Source organism: Leucoraja erinacea, chromosome 1 (assembly GCF_028641065.1).
Source record: "Leucoraja erinacea ecotype New England chromosome 1, Leri_hhj_1, whole genome shotgun sequence".
NCBI classification, from domain to species: Eukaryota; Metazoa; Chordata; class Chondrichthyes; order Rajiformes; family Rajidae; genus Leucoraja; species Leucoraja erinaceus.
This window is the reverse complement of record NC_073377.1, coordinates 138,612,985-138,636,612: the sequence shown is the minus strand read 5'-3', so window position 1 is coordinate 138,636,612 and position 23,628 is coordinate 138,612,985. Positions and strand designations below refer to the sequence as shown.

Here is a 23,628-nt window from a genome sequence, read left to right as displayed (position 1 = left end):
GTGAGCTAATGGCACGTGCTATCCAGTCAGCAGAAATAATATATATCACGTTCTCCACCCTTTTGCCAATTATCCTCACTGGTATCCACCTATCACTTAAGACACAAGTGACTGCAGATGCTGGTTTTAAAACAAGACCCCAAGTACTGGAGTAACACAGAGGGTCAGGCAGCATCTCTGGATAGGTGACGTTTCAGGCCAGGACCCTTCTTCAGACTGATTATAGTTGGGGAGAGAAAACAGGAAGAGAGATGGGAGATGGGGAAGAACAAGGCAAGTGATGTGGATGAGGGGTAGATCACTTGCCAGGCTTTGCCCCACGCTCACCTCTCTTTGAGCATTCTCCCCCTCCCTCCCCCATTCCATCTCAATTTAAGGGATAGATAGATTCTTGAACAGTGTGGCTGTCAGGGGTTATGGGGTCGGCAGGAGAATGAGGGTTGGGAGGGAGAGATGATTGAATGGTGGAGTAAGTTGAATGACCTAATTCTGCTCCTATCACTGATGAACACATGAATATGCTGGAATTATTCTACCTGTGGTACTTACCTGTACAATTTATCTGCCGCACCTGGTTACATAAATCCTTATCTTCACGCACTGTACCGGTAGAGTTCATGGCAGCGGCCGACCAGGCAAAACCTAGACACAGAGGAATGATCTTTCAATTCACAAATCAGAAAAAAATGTACTGGCTTTCATTTGGAGTATTGCCTGCAGTTCTGGTCGCCCCATTTCAGGGTGGATGTGGAGAAGGTGCAGGTGGTGCAGAAGAAGTCTCAGGGGCGGCACAGTGGCGCAGCGATAGAATTGCTGCCTCACAGCGCCAGAGACCCGGGTTCCATCCCGACTACGTGTGCTGCCTGTACGGAGTTTGCACGTTCTCCCTGTGACCGTGTGGGTTTGCTCCGGGTACTCCGGCATCCTCCCACACTCCAAAGACGTACAGGTTTGTCGAGTAGTCGGCTTCGGTAAAATTGTAAATTGTCCCTAGTGTGTAGGATAGTGCTAGTGTACGGGGATGATCACTGGCCAGCGCGCACCCGGTGGGCCGAAGGGCCTGTTTCTGAACTGCATCTCTAAAGTAAAAGTCTAACAGGATGCTGCCTGGATTAAAGGGTGTGAGCTACAGTTGGACAATTTGGGACTGGTTTCTCCAGGAGGTCAGAGGTTGAGGGGAGACCTTGTACAAGTATGTAAAATTTATCAGGGGCCATAGATAGTGGGGAAAATTGAGAGTTGAGGGGCATGTTCCCTGCACTGTTCAATGTTCTACGTTGACATATTTGTTAAAGTACATGGATAGAAAATTTGAGCTGGCACAGCGGGTAGAGTTGCTGCCAGGGATGCAGGCAGGTGGGGCTAGGGTAGATGGGGCATGTTGGTCGGCATGGGCAAGTTTGGTTGAAGGGCTTTTTCCATGGTGTGTAAATGTGTGTGAGTCCAGGTGGGGGAGGGAGAGAGGGAAGGGAGAGGTGAAAGGGTGTGAGGTGGGGAGGCTGGCAAACTAACTGTAAGAACGTTAGGTGACTAACCTACAAACCCCCCCCCCCCACGCCCCCGGCTGTTTATTTCCTCACTAACCTTGTGACTACGGCAGGAACAGTTTGTACTGCGTTGAACAGTGTAAACTAAGCCAAGGCACGTGACACAGAGCTCCAGTGGCTGAGAGGAGAGAAATATATTTAGAGATGAGACACGAGTGCAAGGCAGCGCAGTGACTGAAGGCAAAGCATCGGTGATTGAGCCAAGAACACTAGACTTTAGACTCCAGAGATACAGCGTGGAAGCAGGCCCGTCAGGCCCACTCCGACCAGCGATCACCCCATGCACTGGCACTATCCCTCACACTAGGGATAAATTACAATTTATAGAAGCCAATTTTATCTACAAATCTGCACGTTTGGAGTGTGGGAGGAAACGGGAGCACCCGGAGAAAACCCACGCGGTCACGGGGAGAATGTATGGAAGGCACGGAATGTACCGTAATCAGGATGGAACCCGGGTCTCTGGCGCTGTGAGGCAGCAACTCTACCGCTGCGCCACCGTGTTGTCCCTGGTGTGAGCGAGGTTAGATAGTCAGAGAGGGCTGGAAAGGGAGGGGGGGGGGGGGGGGGGAGGAGGAGACAAGCATAGAACAGGAACAGGTCCTTTTGCTAACAATGCCTATGCTACCCATCATGCCAAATTAAACTAGCCCCATCTGCCTGCATGTCACAGAGTGATGGGCCTGTCCCACTTAGGCGATTTTTTGGGCAACTACAAGCGACTGCTGTAAAATTTTCAACACGTAGAAAATTTTTTGGCGACAATTGCGACAATTTTTGCTGTCGTAGGTTGTTGCCAGGTGTCGTAGATGAATTCCATTAAAATAGTCCCTGGCAGTCGCCCAAAGAGTCGCCTAAATGGGACAAGCTCATGATACAGCACGGAAACAGGCCCAAGGCCCATCCACCCATACCAACCAAGACACCCTATCTAAGCTAGTCCTGTTTGGCCCATCTCGGGCTGCACAGTGGCAAGCAGTAGAGCTGCTGCCTTAAGGGCCTGTCCCACGAACATGCGACTGCATGCGGCAAGTGCAACCTAACGTGGTCGCTTGAGCCGTACAGCCTCGCGGGGCCGGTCCCACTTCGATCGCCGGAGCCGTATGGAGTTTTGCGGAGCTGGTCACAACATCAGGCGGGGCTCCGAAAAACTGACCGTGTTCAAATATTCCTCGCGGCAACGGCCTGCCGCCGCCTCGACGCCGTACGCACCACCACGATGCCGGACGCAGCGTCTTGATGCCGTATGTCATGCGCGAACTTCCCGCGGACTTCGCTCGAGCTTCACGCCACTCACTCGACCTCCGCGCGGCCCCTGCTTCTGGTTTGGTCGTGCTCGCCGCATACAGATCGCATGCTCGTGGGACAGGCCCTGTGCGGGGATCACTCGACCTCCGCGCAGCCCCCACTTCCGGTTTGGTCGCGCTTGCTGCATGCAGGTCACGTGATCGTGGGACAGGCCCTTTACTTTCAATTTCCCTCCTGAGGTAAAGAAAGTTCTATCGTATTATATTCCAGGTAAGGTTCGATTTTGATCACGGGTGCTGTCTGATCAGATTCCTACGGGTGCTCTTCGGGCCCCTCATATTCCTATTAACCCACGAAGTCGACAACCTGGATACCCACGAAGTCTGAAGATGGGTCTCGACCCGAAACGTCACCCGTTGCTTCTCTCCAGAGATGCTGCCTGTCCCGCTGAGTTACCCCAGCATCTTGTGTCTAACTTGGATACCTGCCTGTCCTGGGAGGAAAGGCCGAGTACTGGATCACAATAACTAACCATGTGAACAAATGTACGTGACTCATTGCACATACATCCCTGACAAATGAACTGCTGCATTCCTACCCTCCCCCCCATCTCCCCCTCCCCCATCTCCCCCCCCCCCCCCCCCCCCCCCCCCCCCCCTCCCCCCCCCCACCCTCTCCACCCCTCCCCTCCCCCCCCCCCCCCCCCACCCCCCCCCCCCCCCCCCCCCCCCCCCAACCAAGTTGTCCAACCAGTTTCCACCGTTCACATCCTTGTATTTTTGTACATTCATAGGTTATAGGAGCAGAATTAGGCCATTCGGCACATCAAGTCTACTCCGCCATTCAATCATGGCTGATCTATCTCTCCCTCCCATCTCCATTCTCCTGCCATCTTCAGCACTTTGCTGTCCTACGCTGTCCAGTACCTTGTGCCTGTCTTAGGCAGCAGCATCTGCAGTTCCTTCCTACTCAGTTTTCACCGCACCTTAGTGCACGTGACAATAATAATCTTATATAATTGATACATATAATAAAATATAAAAAGGCTGCATGCTTTTTGGGTCTGTTGAGCAGTCTCTTGCTCGACCATTCCCCTTGTCTGACAAGTTATGGCCAATAAAGAAGTCTTCTTCTTCTTGCGTATGGCGTGCTCAGCCTAAAGTTGTAGGACAACTTGTTCTATTTGATCTTATTTGATTGTGCACACCAGATTGATTGCATTCGTCGAAACAGGGCGGACCATGTGAAGGTTGCAATCTCCCACCCCACATCCCGTGTAAATTATTCCGACAACACAAAGTAACTCAGCAGGTCTGGCAGCATCAAAAAGAAGTGTGCTGACCCCAAATATCACCACCGATCCATGTTCTCCAGCGATGCTGCCTGACCCGCTGAGTTACTCCAGCACTTTGCCTTAATGTTTATTGCTGCCTTCATCACAGATAACAGTGCCTCCAAGTTTGCATCATATGCAGACCTTAGACTTTACTTTCGAAATACAGCGCAGAAACTGGCCCTTCGCCCCACCGAGATTGTGCTGACCGGCGATCACCCCTTACATTAGCACTATCCTACACACTAGGGACAATTTACAATTAACAGAAGCCAATCAACCTACAAACCTGCACGTCTTTGGAAACCGGAGCACTCGGAGAAAACCTAGCACAGTCTCCTCTGCCATTCATGGCTGATCTCTTTCCCTCTCAACCCCATTCTCCTGCCTTCTCCCCATAACCCCTGACACCCGCACTAATCAAGAATCGGTCAAGTTATGCCTTAAAAATACCCAATGACTTGGCCTCCACAAGCGTCGTTGGCAATGAATTCCACAGATTCACCACCCTCTGGCTAAAGAAATTCCTCCTCATCTCCTTTCTAAAGGCATGTCCTTTTATTCTGAGGCAATGGCCCCTGGTCCAGACTCTCACAATAGTGGAAACATCCTCTCCACATCCACTCTGTCCAGGCCTTTCACTGTTTTCCTTCTCTCTTCCCTCATCTCTCTAAACTCCTGCGAGTACAGGCCCAGTGGGTGGTCACGGTGGCGCAGCGGTAGAGTTGCTGCCCTACAGCGAATACAGCGCCGGGGATCCAGGTTCGATCCCGACTACGGGTGCTGTCTGTACGGATTTTGTACGTTCTCCCCGTGAACGGCGAGGGTTTTCTCTAAGATCTTCGGTTTCCTCCCACACTCCAAATACGTACATGTTTGTAGGTTAATAGGCTTGGTAAATGTAAAGATTGTCCCTAGTGGGTGTAGGATGGTGTTAATGTGCGGGGATCGCTGGTCGGCGCAGACCCGGTGGGCCGAAAGAGGCTGTTTCCGCACTGTATCTCTAAACTAAACTAAACAGTGCCATCAAAACATCATATGTTAATCCAATAATCCCTGGGATAAACCTCCTCTGGAACCACTCCTCAGATATGGAGCCCAAAACTGCTCACAATACAGTTCTCTGTAAAAGGTTCCTGATTTCATTGAGCACATTCCCAAACTGCAGCCACATGTTGAGCCATAAGGACCTGTCCCACGGGCATTATTTGCCTGTCATTTACGTGACATAATTTACACGTCATGCGCCACGTGCGTGACGCGCAAATGATGCCCGTGGGACAGGCCCTTTAGTCATCTCTCCTCCCTGGTCTGTCTGCCGATTGTGTTAGATCAGCTACATTGCAACCCAACCTCCCATCAACAAATACGCTCAAAAATGCCTCCCAAAGTGCAACACCTCACACTTGCCCGGATTAAACTCCATCTGCCATCTCTCTGCCCATTACTGTAGCTAATCTATATTTCACTGTATAGTTTGACAGGTGTGCCCGCAGCTCGTGGCCCCAGCAATCTCGATGTGATCTGCAAACTTACTAACTAAATAAACTTGACTTGACTTGACTTGACTTAACCAACCCGTCTACCTTTACGTCCAAGTCATTTAGTTATATCGCAAACAGCAGTGGTCTCAGGTCAGATTACTGCGGAATACCACTGGTCACAGAACTCCCACTGGAATATTACTCTTCCTCACAACCCGCTGTCATCTATCAGTAAGCCAGTTTTGAATCGACCTGGATCCCATGCATCTTCTGGATCAGCCCATCAGCGGGGACTTCATCAAATGCCTTACTAAAATCCACATAGACACTATCCACCGCCCTACCCTCATTTCAAGAGAGAATTAGATTTTGCTCTTAGGGCTAAAGGAATCAACAGATATGGGGAAAAAGCAGGAATGAGGTACTGATTTTAGAAGATCAGCCATGATCATATTGAATGGCGGTGCTGGCTCGAAGGGCTGAATGGCCTACTCCCGCACCTGTCTTTCTATGTATCTATCAATAAACTCAATTAAGTTAGTAAGGCACAACAGGTACAGCACACAGCCAACAGTGGCCTGTTTCCTTTGTCATTGTAGGTAGACAAACATGCTGGAGAAACTCGGCGGGTGAGTTTCTGTTCCTATGGAGCGAAGGAAATAGGCAACGTTTTGGGTCGAAAGAAGGGTTTTAACCCGAAACGTTGCCTATTCCCTTCGATGCTGCCTCACCCGCTGAGTTTCTCCAGCGTTTTTGTCTACCTTCGATTTTCCGGCATCTGCAGTTCCTTCTTAAACATCCTTTATCATTTTGCATATCTTTCATTAATTTGTTCAATATCTCTTCCCATCACCATCGATATCTCTCGTTTCCATCCTCCCTGCCTCTCAGTCTGAAGAAGGGTCTCGACACGAGCGTCACTTTGCTCTTTTCTCCAGAGAGCCATGCTGACTGTCCCTAATTGACCCATTCATTACCAAATGGAAGCTAACCCTATCCTGTAGAATCCTCTCCAATAGTTTCCCGACCACTAATGCAAGGTTCAACTATTTCCAATTCCCTGGATTCTTGCTACTTCCCTTCTTAAACAAACAACATTTGTTACTCTCATGTTTTTCATCAAGGTCCCTTCTGAGGCAGCAAAATAGATCATTCTAGGGCAGCTTGTAACTTATAGACTTTAGGGATACAGTACAGATACAGGCCCTTCACACCACTGAGTCCGCACCGAGCAGAGATCACCCCGTACACTAGCGTTACCCTGCACACTGGGGACAATTTACAATTTAGAGATGTCTGTTAACCTACAAACCTGTACATCTTTGGAGTGTGGGAGGAAACCGGAGCAAACCCACGTGGTCACAGGGAGAACATACTAACTCCACACAGACAGCATCCGTAGTTAATCAATCCAGCAATCAATAAATTAGTTTAATTCGTCACATTGCACATAAAGTGCAAGTGAAATGAATTTGCCAGGATTGAACCTGGGTGTCTGGCGCTGTGATTCTACCGCTGCGCCACCGTGCCACTGTAACAGTAGGAACAGAAATCACTCTCTCACGATACAGGACTACGGAAGGGTACCGAGGGCTATGGGACTAATGCAGGCAAATGTGACTGGCCCACTATATCAACTTGGTCGGTATGGGCAAGGTGGCCCAAAGTGCCCATTTCTGTGCTCAAGACACAAGACCACAGGTTTAGTTTTATTATTGTCCCATGTACTGAGGTACAGTGAAAAGCTTTGTTCTGCATGCTATCCAATCAGGTCAGATAATACTACACATATATACAATCATGACAAACTCCAGTACAATAGGTAGAGCAAAGGGGAAGATACAGAGTGCAGAATATAGTTCTCAGCATTGTAGCGCATCAGTTCCAGTGACAAAGTCCAATATCCGCAATGGGGTAGAGGTGAATCGGACAGTACCCTAGCTTATGGAAGGGCCGTTCAGAAGCCTGATAACAGAGGGGAATAAGCTGTTCCTGAGTCTGGTGGTGCGCGCTTTCAAGCTTCTGTACCTTCTGCCGGACGGTAGCGGGGAGAAGAAGGAATGACCGGGGTGGGACAAGGACAAGTCTTTGATTATGTCGGCTGCTTTCCCGAGGCAGCGTGAAGTGTAGATGGAGTCAATGGTGGGGAGTCTGGTCTGTGTGAGTCCTGGAGTCATAGAGTGATACAGCGTGGAAACGTGCCCTTTGGCTCAACTTGTCTACACCGGCCAACTTGTCCCAGCTACACCAGTCCCACCTGCCCGCGTTTTGTCCATATCCCTCCAAACTTGTCTTATCCATGTACCTGTCTAACTTTCTTAAATGCTAGGAAAGAACTGCAGATGCTGGTTTAAATCAAAGGTAGACACAAAATGCTGGAGTAACTCATCGGGACAGGCAGCATCTCTGGAGAGAATGAATGGGTGTCGTTTTGGGTCTCGAAACGTCACCCATTCCTTCTCTTCAGAGATGCTGCCTGTCCCACTGAATTACTCCAGCATTTTGTGTCTACCAACTTTCTTAAGAATTTTGTAAGTTTTTGATAAGTACATTTGGATTATGTCGGCTGCATTCCCCAGGCAGCGTGAAGTGTGATGGAGTCAATGGTGGGGAGTCTGGTCTGTGTGAGTCCTGGAGTCATAGAGTGATACAGCGTGGAAACGTGCCCTTCGGCTCAACTTGTCCACACCGGCCAACTTGTCCCAGCTACACCAGTCCCACCTGCCCGCGTTTTGTCCATGTCCCTCCAAACTTGTCTTATCCATGTACCTGTCCAACTTTCTTAAATGCTAGGAAAGAAGTGCAGATGCTGGTTTAAATCAAAGGTAGACACAAAATGCTGGAGTAACTCATCGGGACAGGCAGCATCTCTGGAGAGAAGGAATGGGTGACGTTTTGGGTCTGGAAACGTCACCCATTCCTTCTCTTCAGAGATGCTGCCTGTCCAACTGAATTACTCCAGCATTTTGTGTTTACCAACTTTCTTAAATGTTGGGATAGTCGTTGACTCAACTACATCCTCTGGCAGCTTGTTCCATACACCCACCACCCTTTGTGTGAAAAGGTTACCCCTCATATTCACCTATTAAACCTATGTCCTTGATTCACCTACTCTGGGCAACAGACGGTGCATCTACTCGATCTATTCCTCTCATGATTTTATACACTTCAATATGATCACCCCTCATCCTCCTACGCTCCAAAGAATAGAGTCCCAGCCTACTCAACCTCTCCCTATAGCTCACACCATTTAATCCTGGCAACATCCTTGTAGATCATCTCTGTACCCATTCCAGCTTGACAATATCTTTCCTATAAGATGGTGCCCAGAACTGAACACAATACTCTGAATGCACTCATCAACGTCTTATACAACTGCAACATGACCTCCCAACTTCTATACTCAATACTGTGACCGATGAAGGCCAAAGTGCCAAAAGATACAGGTTGACCACCTCATCTACCTGCAACTCGACCTTCAAGGAACCATGCACCTGCACTCCTAGATCCCTCTGCTCTACAACACTCTCCAGAGGCCTGCCATTCACTGTGTAGGTCCTGCCCATGTTAGACTTCCCAAAATGCAACACCTCACATTTCTCTGTATTAAATTCCATCAACCATTCCTCCTCCCACCTGGCCAACTGATCTAGATCCTGCTGCAATTGTTCACAACCATCTAAACTATCTGCAAAACCGCCCACTTTAGTTTCATCTGCAAACTTGCTAATCTTCCCGTGAGTTCTCATCCAAATCATTGATGATCATTGATATCATTGATCATTGACATAAAATAGGCTACATCCATAACTCTCTGCTATTTTTTTGCAGTCTTGGATTTGAATTGGACAGTACTCTGGCAGATGGAAGCCTGATAACAGGTTTAATTACATCATACAATCCATTCAGCCCAGATTCAATACTAAAGTCAAGATGCGGCCACGGACCCTTCGATGACCGGCGCCAACTCTCATTGACCTCTGCAGCCAAGCACACCACTCACCCATCACCCCACTCCCTCACCTGTATCTCCTCACAAGCTGCTCACACCACCACCCCTCCCCTCCCCACCGACCACCATCTCCTTCCCATACCTCACCTCCCCCATCCCATCCCGCCCCTCACCTGCCCCCATCATACCCTCACCTGTCCTGTCCGTCTCCTCCCCGTCAACCTCTCCCTCTCCGCATAACACATCTTCCCCATCATCCCACACCCCCCCCCCCTCCTACCACACCTGCCCTCAACTTCCTCCCCCCCTCCCTCTCACTACATCACCCATCCACATCCCTCCCCTCACCTGCCTCCCCTGCCCTCTCCCCACCTGTCCTGCCCCCAACGTGTCCTCCTCCTCTCACCTGTCCTGCCCGCACCCGTCTCCCCCTCACCTGTCCTGCCCGCACCTGTCACCTCCCACTCTCTCCCCTCACCTGTGGCCAGGACTAGACTGAGTGCGTGGCGCCAGGGTCGGCCGCCCATGGTGGTCGAGTGTGTGGGGGGGCTGCGGCCCCGCTGCTTGTGTCCCAGTCTGTCGGTGCGGCCGTCAAGCACAGGCAAGGCTGTACACCTGCAGCGCCGTGGCAACCTGCAACGCTGCCGTGTCCAGTGCAGGGGACGGGGAGAGGGTGCGGGTGTGAATCCGTCCGAATACCAGCTCCACTCTCCGCCTAAAGCCCCGGCACTAGTGAGTGCAGAGCCGGCCCGGCGGGCTGAAGAGCGCCGTGATCTTTGTTACAGACGCTGCACTGCACCGCCTCTCTCTGCACTTGCTTGTCGGCTGTGAAAACGCGGCAGCAAGTTGCAGGGCAGGGCTTAAAGTAGCAATTCCAAACATCGACCTTCTCCCCCGCCTGGAGGTGGAACCTGCCTCATTAAAAGTATCTTGTTCATTGTCATGTGTGCTGAGGTACAGTGAAAAAAGCTTTTTGTTTTAGTGTAGGAACTCGTCACATGTCCCTGCCAACTAGATTAACATTAATCCCCTTCTGAATATTACTCCCTGAACACGTTAAAGAAAGAACTGCAGATGCTGGAAAAATCAAAGGTAGACAAAAATGCTAGAGAAACTCAGCGGGTGAGGCAGCATCTATGGAGCGAAGGAAATAGGTGACGTTTCGGGTGGAGAAGAAGGGGCTGGACCCGAAACGTCACCTATTCCTTCGCTCCATAGATACTGCCTCACCCTTTGAATGTGTTAACATTTTTGTTTAAATGTTCTAGGCGAACAGCATTTATGTAACCAGTTTGCGGCCCACAGAACGTGGTGAACCTTTCATATTACTTCCATCAGTACAATATGAAAACCAGCTTAAATACGCCTTGTCATGGTAAACACAAAGTGTTGGAGTAACTCAGCAGATCAGGCAGCGTGTCTGGAGAAAAAGAGCAGGTGTCATTTTGGGTTGAAACCTTCTTCACACTCTTCTTTGCGTCTATCTTCGATATAAACCAGCATCTGCAGTCCGCGAAGAAGGGTCTCGACCCGAAACGTCACCCATTCCTTCTCTCCAGAGATGCGGCCTGTCGCGCTGAGTTACTCCAGCTTTTTGTATCTATCTGCAGTTCCTTGCCGCACACTCCTTGTCAGGGTATCTGTACACATAGAGTTTATGCAGGAAGGAACTGCAGATGCTGGTTTAAACCGAAGAGAGACACAAAAAGCTGGAGTAACTCAGTGGGTCAGAATAGTACCATGAAGATACAATGAAATTATTTGCTTTTTTGCCTACACTGTGCACAAAAGAGTTGCCACAAGATGCAGGCAAAGTTACAAACTACCCTTAAATAATAATCTTTATTTATATAGCACTTTTCAACAAAACCAGTATTTGAACCAAAGTGCTTTACAGAGATTGATTAAATTAATTGAACAGATTTAAATGTAGTTGAGTCTTGCATTAGTGGTCGGGAAACTATTGGAGAGGATTCTACAGGATAGGGTTTGCTTCCATTTGGTAATTAATGTGTTAATTAGGGACAGTCAGCATAGCTTTGTTCATGAAGGTAGACACTGGAGTAACTCAGCGGGGCAGGCAGTATCTCTGGAGAAAAAGGAATAGGTGACGCTTTGGGTCGAGAAGCATCTTCAGACTGAGAGACAGAGGAAAGGGAGACGAGAGATACCGATGGTGATGTAGAGAGATATATCCAGGTTGGCAACATCTTTCCTATAACATGGTGTCCAGAACTGAACACAAAGGGTCTTGACCCGAAAAACGTCACCCATTCCTGCTACCCAGAGATACTGCCTGTCCTGCTGAGTTACTCCAGCATTTTGTGTCTATCTTCACTCTAAATGTGGCCGCACCAAGGTCTTGCACAATGCCACGCTGTGCTGAATGCTTCTTTGGTCGTTGGGTAGGAGAGCTATTGCCAGGAACTCAGGAGCAAGATCTTCAAGGAGAGAGGAACGAGAGTCTGACAGAGGCTTGCAACTATGCAGCCCAGATGCATCTGTTTATCTTACAGAGCGATCGCGTTTACAGCTTTGGAATTGTTTCCTAATAGGGAGCGCAAGAGTTCCCCAGCAGAGTGGGAACCTTGCTGCCTAATTAACCTCAGACGTACACTTCATCACGCATACACTGCCATGTCCTAGTAATAAACTGCACCTGTACTTAGACAGGGCAACTTTTAAACCTCAGATAAATCCTGAGAAAATTAAGTGTTTAAGAAGGAACTGCAGATGCTGGAAAATTGAAGGTAGACAAAAGTGGTGGAGAAACTCAGCGGGTGAGGCAGCAGCTATGGAGCGAAGGAAATAGCAACGTTTTGGGGAGAAACCCTTCTTCCAAGAAGGAAACCCAAAATTCGGGTTTTGGCCCGAAATGTTGCCTAATTCCTTCGCTCCATAGATGCAGCCTCACCCGCTGAGTTTCTCCAGCACTTTTGTCTACCTGAGAACATTGAGTTGTGATGGGAATGCTGTCTTCTAACTGAATGGCTATCAGCTCGCCCACGCGGCAGTTTGGAAGGTTTTACTTCATTAAGGATGTCATATAATTATTCTGATTGTCACCGATATCCCAGCAGCCCATCTATCTTTTTAGACTTTCTTCTTGTAGATACAGTGTGGAAACAGACCCTTCGGCCCACCGTGTCAGCACAAAAACATGGTGAAAATATAGGGGCGGGGGGGCAAAAGAGGATTAGTTCAGAGCACGGAATCAGACCTTTCAGCCCACTGAGTCCACGCCGACCAGCAATCAGGCCAATTAACCTACACACACGTGCCTTTGGGATGGAATGCTATGTTAACCCAATCATTCCTGGGATCATTCTCGTAAACCTCCGCTAGACGTTCTCCAATGTCAGCACATCCCTCCTTAGATACGGGACCCAAATCCCTTCACAATAATTGCTGGCAGAAATGGCATGAATTAGTTTATTTTATGGATGAACTACAACAATTGTTCACGCCAGTTTGGCAAAAGAATAAATCAGGAAGGTTGTGCATCCGTGGATAACAAGGGAATTCAGGGATAGTATAAAAACAAAAGATGAAGCATACAAATTAGCCAGAAAAAGCAGCCTACCAGAGGACTGGGAGAAATCCAGAGACCAACAGAGGAGGACAAAGGGCTTAATTAGGAAAGGGAAATTATGAAAGAAAACTGTCAGGGAACTTAAAAACTGACTGCAAAAGTTTTAATATATATATGTGAAGAAAAAAATACCAATTGAATAATTGCTTTGGTTCTGTCTTCACTAAAGAAGACATAAATAATACGCCGGAAATAGCAAGGGGCCGGAGGTCAAATGAGATGGAGGAACTGAGTGAAATCCAGGTTAGGCGGGAAGTGGTGTTAGGTAAATTGAATGGATTAAAGGCCGATAATTCCCCAGGGCCAGATAGGCTGCATCCCAGAGTACTTAAGGAAGTAGCCCCAGAAATAATGGATGCATTAGTGATAATTTTTCGAAACTCTTTAGATTCTGGAGTAGTTCCTGAGGATTGGAGGGTAGCTAATGTAACCCCATTTTTTAAAAAGGGAGGGAGAGAGAGAAAACGGGGAATTACAGACCAGTTAGTCTAACATCGGTAGTGGGGAAACTGCTAGAGTCAGTTATTAAAGATGGGATAGCAGCACATTTGGAAAGTGGTGAAATCATTGGACAAAGTCAGCATGGATTTATGAAAGTTAAATCATTTCTGACGAATCTTATAGAATTTTTCGAGGATGTAACTAGTAGAATGGATAAGGGAGAACCAGTAGATGTGTTATATCTGGACTTTCAAAAGGCTTTCGACAAGGTCCCACATAAGAGATTAGTATACAAACTTAAAGCACACGGCATTGGGGGTTCAGAATTGATGTGGATAGAGAACTGGCTGGCAGACAGGAAGCAAAGAGTAGGAGTAAACGGGTCCTTTTCAGAATGGCAGGCAGTGACTAGTGGGGTACCGCAAGGCTCAGTGCTGGGACCCCAGCTATTTACAATATATATTAATGATCTGGACGAGGGAATTGAATGCAACATCTCCAAGTTTGCGGATGACACGAAGCTGGGGGGCAGTGTTAGCTGTGAGGAGGATGCTAGGAGGCTGCAAGGTGACTTGGATTGGTTGGGTGAGTGGGCAAATGCACGGCAGATGCAGTATAATGTTGATAAATGTGAGGTTATCCACTTTGGTGGCAAAAACAGGAAAGTATTATCTGAATGGTGGCCGATTAGGAAAAGGGGAGATGCAACGAGACCTGGGTGTCATGGTACACCAGTCATTGAAAGTAGGCATGCAGGTGCAGCCGGCAGTGAAGAAAGCGAATGGTATGTTAGCATTCATAGCAAAAGGATTTGAGTATAGGAGCAGGGAGGTTCTACTGCAGTTGTACAGGGTCTTGGTGAGACCACACCTGGAGTATTGTGTACAGTTTTAGTCTCCTAATCTGAGGAAAGGCATTCTTGCCATAAAGGGAGTGCAGAAAAGGTTCACCAGACTGATTCCTGGGATGTCAGGACTTTCATATGAAGAAAGACTGGATAGACTCGGGTTGTACTCGCTAGAATTTAGAAGATTGAGGGGGGATCTTATAGAAACGTACAAAATTCTTAAGGGGTTGGACAGGCTAGATGCAGGAAGATTGTTCCCGATGTTGAACTGAACAAGGGGTCACAGTTTAAGTATAAGGGGGAAGTCTTTTAGGACCAAGATGAGAAAAACATTTTTCACACAGAGTGATGAATCTGTGGAATTCTCTGCCACAGAAGGTAGTTGTGGCCAGTTCATTGGCTATATTTAAGAGGGAGTTAGATGTGGCCCTTGTGGCTAAAAGGATCAGTGGGTATGGAGAGAAGGCAGGTACAGGATACTGAGTTGGATGATCAGCCATGATCATATTGAATGGCGGTGCAGGCTCGAAGGGCCGAATGGCCTACTCCTGCACCTATTTTCTATGTTTACTTTTGTTTATTAACACGTGTACTGAGGTACAGTGAAAAGCTTTGTTGTTGTGTGCTATCCAGTCAGTGGAAAGATTATACATGATTACAAACAAGCCGTCCACAGATACAGGATAAAGGGAATAACGTTTAGAGCAAGAGAAAGTCCAGTAAAATCTGATTAAAGATAGTCCGAGGATCTCTAATGAGGTAGATGGGAGATCCGGGCTGCTCTCTAGTTGGTGGTTCAGTTGCCTGATAACAGCTGGGAAGAAAATGTCCCTGAATCTGGAGGTGTGCGTTTTCACACTTCTGTACCTCTTGCCTGATCAGAGAAGGGAGAAGAGGGAGTGACCAGGGTGAGACTGGTCCTTGATTATGCTGCTGGCCTTGCCGAGGCAGCGTGAGGTGTAGAGGAGTCAATGGAAGGGAGGTTGGTTTGTGCGATGGTCTGGGCTGCTCACAAATACAGAATCAAATTAAACACAACAAAAACAGAGCCAAGCACAGTATAAACAAGGGTCTGCAGATACTGGTTGGCACAACAAGACACAAAATGCTGGAGTAACTCAGCGGGTCAGGCAGCATCTCTGGAGAACATGGATAGGTGACGTTACAGGTTGGGACCCTTCTACAGAAGATATCAGTGGTGAAAGGTGAAGGGGGAAATCGGCGACTGTGATCGTTCCTGCGCTGGTGCACCTTCTGCGCTCTTCGAAAACACCCTAAGGTTCCGTGATCGGCTCAGAAAGTGGGACACGGCGACCATGGAGCAGGAAACGCAGGAGCGGCTGCGGGGGGCGACGGACGTTTGTGGTGGTCACGGGTGGTGGTGTTCATGAGGTCATGTGATAAGAGTTTAATTAGGCCATTCGGCCCATCAAGTCTGCTCCACCATGGCTGATCTATCTCTCCCTCCTAACCCGATTCTCCTGCCTTCTCCCCATAACCCCCGACACCCGCAATAATCAAGAATCTATCTTAAAAATATCCACTGACTTGGCCTCCACAGCCTTCCGTGGCAAAGAATTCCACAAATCCACCACCCTCTGACTAAAGAAATTCCACCTCATCTCCTTCCTAAAAATAAGTCCTTTAATTCTGTGGCTACGACCTGTGGTCCTAGACTCTCCCACTAGTGGAACCATTTCCAGAGATGCTGCCTGACCCGCTGAGTTACTCCAGCATTTTGTGTCGTTTTTCCAAGATGATTACATTTGGGAATCCCAGTTGCAGGGATTTCCCTTCCATTATCCACCAGTAGATGGCAGCAGATACCTGGTGGGAATATTGGTGAAGTAACTTTTCAGTCTGAACGAAATTTCGTGCCTTGCAGTCATAACATAGAATAAAATAACAAAACACACATTTAACATCCACCAAAGTGAGTCCACCAGGTCCTCCTCACTGTGATGGAAGGCAAAAGTCCTAAATTCCTTGTCTCTTCCCTCCTTGTTCTCCCTCTGCGTTGAGGCGATCCAGGCTTCCGATGTTGTGACTCCGCCGGGTGATGGTAAGTAAGTCTCGCGGCCGAATCCGAGCTCCGCGGATGGGCCGGTTCAAACTCCGCGGCCCGGGGTGTACAAAGCTGCCCCCTCCAGTCCAGCGGGAACTTGTTTCGGGAACTCTGGAAAACAGGTCACCAACCTGGGACCTGCAAGCTCCCGACGATGTCATCTGCTGGGCCCGCGGCCAAGCCTCCGAGGCTCCGAAGTCGGGTTGCTGCCGCCGCAACGCCACCACAGCCCCGAAGTTGGCCAGCCCCGTGTTGGTAAGTCCTGGCTCTGCCTCCTGACCTCGAGGTCGGTCCCAGTTGGAGGCCGCCAGCTCCGCCATTAGGCCACAGCGCAGACGGAGACGGGGGGATATGACAAGAAAAGGTCGCATCCCCCCGAAGGAAGATACCAAAAACATGTTTCTCCCACCCCCCCACACTCATACGCAACCAAAATAAACTGAAACGGGACAAAAAGAAAACATAAAACAAGAAAGCAAAAAATGGATAGACTTTACACTTTCGACTTTAGAGATGCAGCATGGAACCTGGCCCTTCAGCCCACCGAGTCCTCACCAACCAGTGATCACCCACACACTAGCACTATCCTACACACTAGAAAACCCACCTGGGAGAACGTACAAACTCCGGACAGACAGCAGCCATAGTCAAGATCGAACCTGGGCCTCTGTTGCCGTGAGCCAACAACTTTACTGCTGTGCCACTGACTGCGGCTGCTGTCTGTGTGTAGTTTGCATGCTCTCTCTGTGACCGCGTGGGTTTCCTCCGGATGCTTCTACTTTCAGTCGACTACTCCACTTTTTCCATGTCACCTCCCTCACGGCCTAACTCCAGGGATTGTTGCGGCCTTTCCTGGAGCAGGCGCAGCGTGGACTTCTCATCGCAGAGCGGGTGAGCCTATGCCGGGGATCGCCAGAAGGGAGTCCTCTGATCGCTGGCACGTGGACTGCTCAGCCTGAAGCCGCGATCTGCGGAGCTTCTAGCCGCGGGTGCGGCGTGGACTTAATATCCGGAGCGGGATCCCTTGCCGGGGATCCCCAGAGAAGAGCTCCGACTGCTGGCCTATGGCCTACAACATCCTGAAGCCTCTGGTAGGAAAGCACCGATTAGGGACTTACCGTCCCGACGAGAGGGCCTATACATCAGGCCATCCATAGCGGAGACTGCGGAGGTTTGTGGCCCAGACCACGGGGGAACAATGGAGGAGGACTGACTGCAATTTGTGCCTTCCACCACAGTGAAGAATGCTGTGGTGGATGTTTGTGTTAAATGTTATTGTGTATTGTGTGTTCCTTTTTGATTGTTCTGCTATTGGCAAATTCATTTCACTGCACTTTATTGTGTATGTGATGAATAAAACTGATTGATTGATTTGAGTATAGGAGCAGGGAGGTTCTACTGCAGTTGTACAGGGTCTTGGTGAGACCACACCTGGAGTATTGCTTACAGTTTTGGTCTCCAAATCTGAGGAAGGACATTATTGCCATAGAGGGAGTGCAGAGAAGGTTCACCAGACTGATTCCTGGGATGTCAGGACTGTCTTATGAAGAAAGACTGGATAGACTTGGTTTATACTCTCTAGAATTTAGGAGATTGAGAGGGGATCTTATAGAAACTTACAAAATTCTTAAGGGGTTGGACAGGCTAGATGCAGGAAGATTGCTCCCGATGTTGGGGAAGTCCAGGACAAGGGGTCACAGCTTAAGGATAAGGGGGAAATCCTTTAAAACTGAGATGAGAAGAACTTTTTTCACACAGAGAGTGGTGAATCTCTGGAACTCTCTGCCACTGAGGGTAGTCGAGGCCATTGGCTATATTTAAGAGGGAGTTAGATGTGGCCCTTGTGGCTAAGGGGATCAGAGGGTATGGAGAGAAGGCGGGTACGGGATACTGAGTTGGATGATCAGCCATGATCATATTGAATGGCGGTGCAGGCTCGAAGGGCCGAATGGCCTACTCCTGCACCTAATTTCTATGTTTCTATGTTTCTATTGTCATGTATACTGAGGTACAGTGAAAAGCATTGTTTTGAATGCTTTCCAAACAGATATATACAATCACGCCAAACCAGTACAATAGATAGAGCAAAGGGGAAGATACAGAGTGCAGAATATAGTTCTCAGCATTGTAGCGCATCAGTTCCAGAGATGTAGATATGGGCCAAACATGCTAGATGGGATGAGATGTAACCTCAGATGCTGGTTTACACCAAAGATAGACACAAAAAGCTGGAGTAACTCAGCGGGACAGGCAGAGAGAAGGAATAGGTGATGTTTCTGGTCGCGACCCATATTGTCAGACATTCCTTCTCTCAGGGGATGTCTGTCTACCTCGTACTGTATGAGTCTCCTAGATTCCAGACAGGCAATTGGACTAGCTTAGATGGGTACCTGGGCCAGTACGAACGAGTTGGGCGTATTGAGTGGCCCAACACATAACTGACCAAGATGCCCATCTAAGCTGGTCTCATATCCCATGATATCCCACTAAACCTTTACTATCCATGTATTAGTCCAAGAGTCTTTCACTGTTGGGCCAACAATAACTATCTCCATCTCCGCTTCACTGCTGTTTCTTTCCTCACGGCCTGAACTTTCCAGTATTTCCCTCGTTGGAACCAGCCCTGGTTTGTCCTGGTCTTTGCTCCTCTCCAGTTTCCCCCCACCCCCTACTTTCAGTCTAAAAAAGGGTCCCAACCCAAAACGTCACCCATCCCTTTTCTCCACAGATGCTGCCTGACCCGCTGAGTTACTCCAGCACTCTGTGTCCATGTTCTCCACAGATGCTGCCTGAGTCGCTGAGTTACTCCAGCACTTGGTGTCGATCTTTGAAAATTCCTGATGGATCTGCTCCTGCTCCCTCTCCCCCTGCAACGGCTCCCCTCCCCCTCCCCCCCACACACCCCCTGTCCTGCCCCCACCTTTCCAGGCAGAGCATTGCGGATCCCAGCAACACTGTAACAGCTCCCACCAAGAGGTAGTGCGAGCCCAGTCCTGGAGCACAGACCACTGGGCTGATGGTAGCTCAGGGTGCTGCACTGTCAGAGAACATGCCTTTACTCGACGTTAACAAGAGGCCCACACGTCCTTCTGTGAGCACCAGCGATCGCAGGGAATTAGTTCTGAAGATGACTGAGACTTTTTTCTCTGGAGCGCAGGAGGCTCAGGGCGGGGTGACCTTACTGAGGTGTACAAGGCCATGGTGGGCACGGATAAAGTGAACGCTCACAGTCTTTTTCCCCCAGGATAGAGGATTCTAAACTAGAGGGCACGGGCTGAAGGTGAGAGGTGAGGGATTTGGAGCAACTTTATCACTCAGAGGGCTGTCTGTATCTGGAACGAGCTGCCAGAGGAAGCTATAGAAGCAGACACAATTATGAGTTTTGAAAGACATTTGGGTCGGTACGGATAGGAAGGCTCTAGAAGGATATGGGACAAAACCAGGCAAATGAGACTAGCCCTGTACGTCAACTTGGTCAACATGGAGTGGGTACTTTTAAAGCGGAGATTAACAGATTTTTGATTAGCGCGGGTGTTAAGGGTGATGGGAATAGCGGGAGAATGGTGTTGAGAGGGAAAGATAGATCAGCTATGATTGAATGGCAGAGTAGACTGGATGGGCCGAATGGCCTAATTCTGCTCCTAATGAACTTATGTAACGGGCCTTAGGACCTCTTTTCCTGCCGTAATAGCATTTTGTTGTCTCTTAATTGAGACAATGACAATAAATTGAATCCAATCCAATCCAATGACTGTTTAAGTGAAACTAAATTCAGTTCACTGAGACATGTGGTGCCGCATTCCTTCAAGGCAGAACTTCCAGTGCAAAGAGTTGATGAACAAAATGTGTCTTGTGGTCGTTTGACCTTTCCCAAGGGTGTGGCTCCAGTTTAAGTTAAAGCTGGTCTAAAGATAGCACAGGCCAGTATGCATGTACGTACATGCCTTCAATTGTCAAGCATAAAGGCATTCTCCTCCAATATATCGTCACCTAAAACACACCCTGATCTTTGCACCTTGCATCGTCACCTTGATTTCCGAGGCACACTGGTGCAGCAGTAGAGCTGCTGCCTCACAGCGCCAGAGACCCGGGTTCCATCCTGACTACGGGTGCCATCTGTGTGGAGTTTGCACATTCTCCCTGTGACCGTGTGGGTTTCCTCCAGGTGCTCCGGTTTCCTCCCAAATCCCAAAGACGTGCAGGTTTGTAGGTTAATTGGTTTCATAGAAACATAGAAACATAGAAATTAGGTGCAGGAGTAGGCCATTCGGCCCTTCGAGCCTGCACCGCCATTCAATATGATCATGGCTGATCATCCAACTCAGTATCCCGTACCTGCCTTCTCTCCATACCCCCTGATCCCCTTAGCCACAAGGGCCACATCTAACTCCCTCTTAAATATAGCCAATGAACTGGCCTCAACTACCCTCTGTGGCAGAGAGTTCCAGAGATTCACCACTCTCTGTGTGAAAAAAGTTCTCCTCATCTCGGTTTTAAAGGATTTCCCCTTTATCCTTAAGCATACCTGTTTCATGGTCTGGTTTGGCACAGCCACCAAGCACGATGGTGATGGGGGGAAATATTTAATACTAACATGAAGGGTAACGTTTTAACACAATGGGTGCTAAACTAGGTAGTTGAGGCAGGTAGTATCAAAACGTTTAAGAAACATTTAGGCAGGTACATGGATAGGATAGGTTTGGAGGGTTATGGGCAAAATGCAGGCAGGTGGGACGAGTGTAGATGGAGCATCTTGGTCAGTGTGGACGTTGGGTCAATAGCTCTGTTTCCACGCTGTATCACTCTATGACTCTAACATGACCAGAAGCTGCAAGTAAGAATGTAATTGTTCCGTTTCAGGACATACGGCAACAAAACACTGTCATCTGGTCCTAATCCTTGTGTGAAGATTGTGGGGTGGTACAAGTTGACAAAGTTCTGAAGGAAGGTCCTGAACCTGAAACATTCACTCTGTGTTTCTCTCTCCAGAGATGCTGCCTGGTCAGCTGAGTGTTTCCAGCATTGCCTGATGTTATTCTCCAATCTTAAAGAGTCACAAAGGCTCAATTGTCATTTCTACCGACAATGGAACAATGGAATTCTTACTGGCTGCAGATTAACGGGCCTGTAAATTCAATAACACAACAAATAGATATATAATAATCAATGATATAAGAAATTACTAATCAGCAATACCAGGTGACCAGGTACATTTATGGACACCACGGTGAATGGTAGAGTTGCTGCCTCACACGCCAGAGACACGGGTTCGATCCCGACCACGGGTGCTGTCTGTACGGCATTTGCACGTTCTCCTTGTGACCACGAGGGTTTTCTCCGGGTGCTACGGTTTCCTCCCACATCCCAAAGATGTGCGGGTTTGTAGGTTAATTGGCCCCTCTGTAAATTACCCTTGGATTAAAGATCAGCTGCCAGAAGACTTATGGGCCTGTCCCACTTAGGCGACTTTTTAGGCGAGTGCAGAAGGCCACATGGTCGCCACATGTTCGCTGGTGGTCTCTGGTGAGTCTCCATCAAGGTCGCGAGGAGTTCCCGCAACCTGGGAACTAGTCACGGCCTCAGTATGGTCGGCGCAAAATTTTTCAACATGTTGAAAATTTTTCTGCGACCAAAAATTGTAGGTAGTCGAGGTAGTCGTAGGTAGTTTTAGTTAATCGCCTTTGCTGACCGGTCATTTTCATTGGCTCATTGGGGAAAAACAATGTAAGCAGTTTTCAGAACCAAGGATAACCGACCGGTGATGTTAAATGTCCGCCGAGCTTCACAGCTGCGTAACTCTAGCTTATTAAAAGTTGTCGGGCTTCTTAAAAGTTATCTCCACTCCTTCTCCCCCTTTCTTCCCCCCTCTTTTAAAGGGCTTACCGTACACTGTGCTAGGTGTCTTATTTACAGCGCTAACCTTCCTGTTCATCGTGGTGTGTGTCTGTATCACCTTGGCTTTGCACCATGTGAATTTCAGACAGTGCTCCCCCTACTTGCCCTGGCCCCCGCCTTTGCGATGTGTTTTTGTGTGTGTTCCACTCTGACAGTCGCCGTTCCAGTTCCCGGTTTTTCAGGCGACTGCCGGCAACTTGACAGCCACCGGCAGTCCGCTGCAAAATCGCCTAAGTCGGACAGGCCCATAAGACCATGCAGACTGGAGACCAACAGCCAATAGACCAACTGATAATCAATGGGGAACCTGTGGAAAACGGCACAAGATTTACCTATCTTGGCAGCATGATCACAGTAGATGGAGATGGAGAAGTTGACATCAACTCCCGAATTGGAAAAGCTGCATCAGTCTTCGGAGGAATGCAGCCAACATGGTCTGGTGGTGGGATATCCAAGATGCTAAAAGCCAAACTCTTCCAGTCCGCAGTCCTCCCTACAGCCATCTGTGCCAGTGAGACATGGAAAATCAATGTGGTGATGAAAAATAAATTGGATGCATTCCAACGCTGCTTGAGGAGGATCCTGAAGACTAGCTACAGAGACCACATCACAAACGAGGAGATCTACCGGGAAACTGCAACAAAGTCTCTCAGCCAGGGCATGGAGGTATACAGGATGAAATTTGCAGGACATGTATTCAGAATATCACCGGAACGTGCACCTAACATAGCAATGACATGGCAACCTGACGGAAGAAGGAAAAGAGGCCGACCAAAATTCACATGGAGGTGAACATTTCATAAGGATTTGGAAGCCCGGGACGCAAGCCTATTGAGGGTGGAAGACGTCGCACATGACCGAACAGAATGGCCAAAGCTTGCTGCCCAAAACAGTGTGGGAGGAACTAAGTACATAATTAACCAACAAACCTGCACGTCTTCTGGATGTGGGAGGAAGCCGGAGCACCCAGAGAAAACCCACGCGGTCGTAGGAAAAACGTGCAAACTCCACATAGGCAGCACCCTGAGGAAGCCCACAGTTGCTGAGGCTGACGTTAGTGTTGTGCGGTGTTGTCTGGGCTGATGGTCGCTGGGCTGGTTCTGCCGAGGAGTAGCTTCGGTCGATGGTTTAATCCTGACCCGAAACGTGCACGAGTCCTTTCCCAGATGCTGCTCAACCTGTTGGGTCCTCCCAGAGACTGGGGAGAGGGTGGGGTGATGTGGT

At 48.7% G+C, this 23,628-nt stretch overlaps 1 protein-coding gene across 3 annotated transcripts in view; it reads right to left on the bottom strand.

Moving 5' to 3' along the window:
• LOC129702503 (probetacellulin-like) overlaps positions 1-23,585 on the bottom strand; it is a 49,300-nt gene extending 25,715 nt beyond the window's left edge. The window contains exons 1-2 of one of the 3 annotated variants that reach the window (XM_055644241.1): positions 23,334-23,585; positions 550-642 (exon numbers count right to left, since the gene is read on the bottom strand). In XM_055644241.1, the coding sequence (XP_055500216.1) occupies positions 550-619 (70 nt within the window). In that variant the 5' untranslated portion in view covers positions 620-642; positions 23,334-23,585. Of the gene's footprint in view, positions 1-549; positions 643-10,042; positions 10,447-23,333 lie in introns of those variants that run through there. The other 2 variants (XM_055644233.1, XM_055644249.1) reach the window with 2 other exon arrangements.
• Between the last annotated feature and the right edge of the window lie 43 nt (positions 23,586-23,628).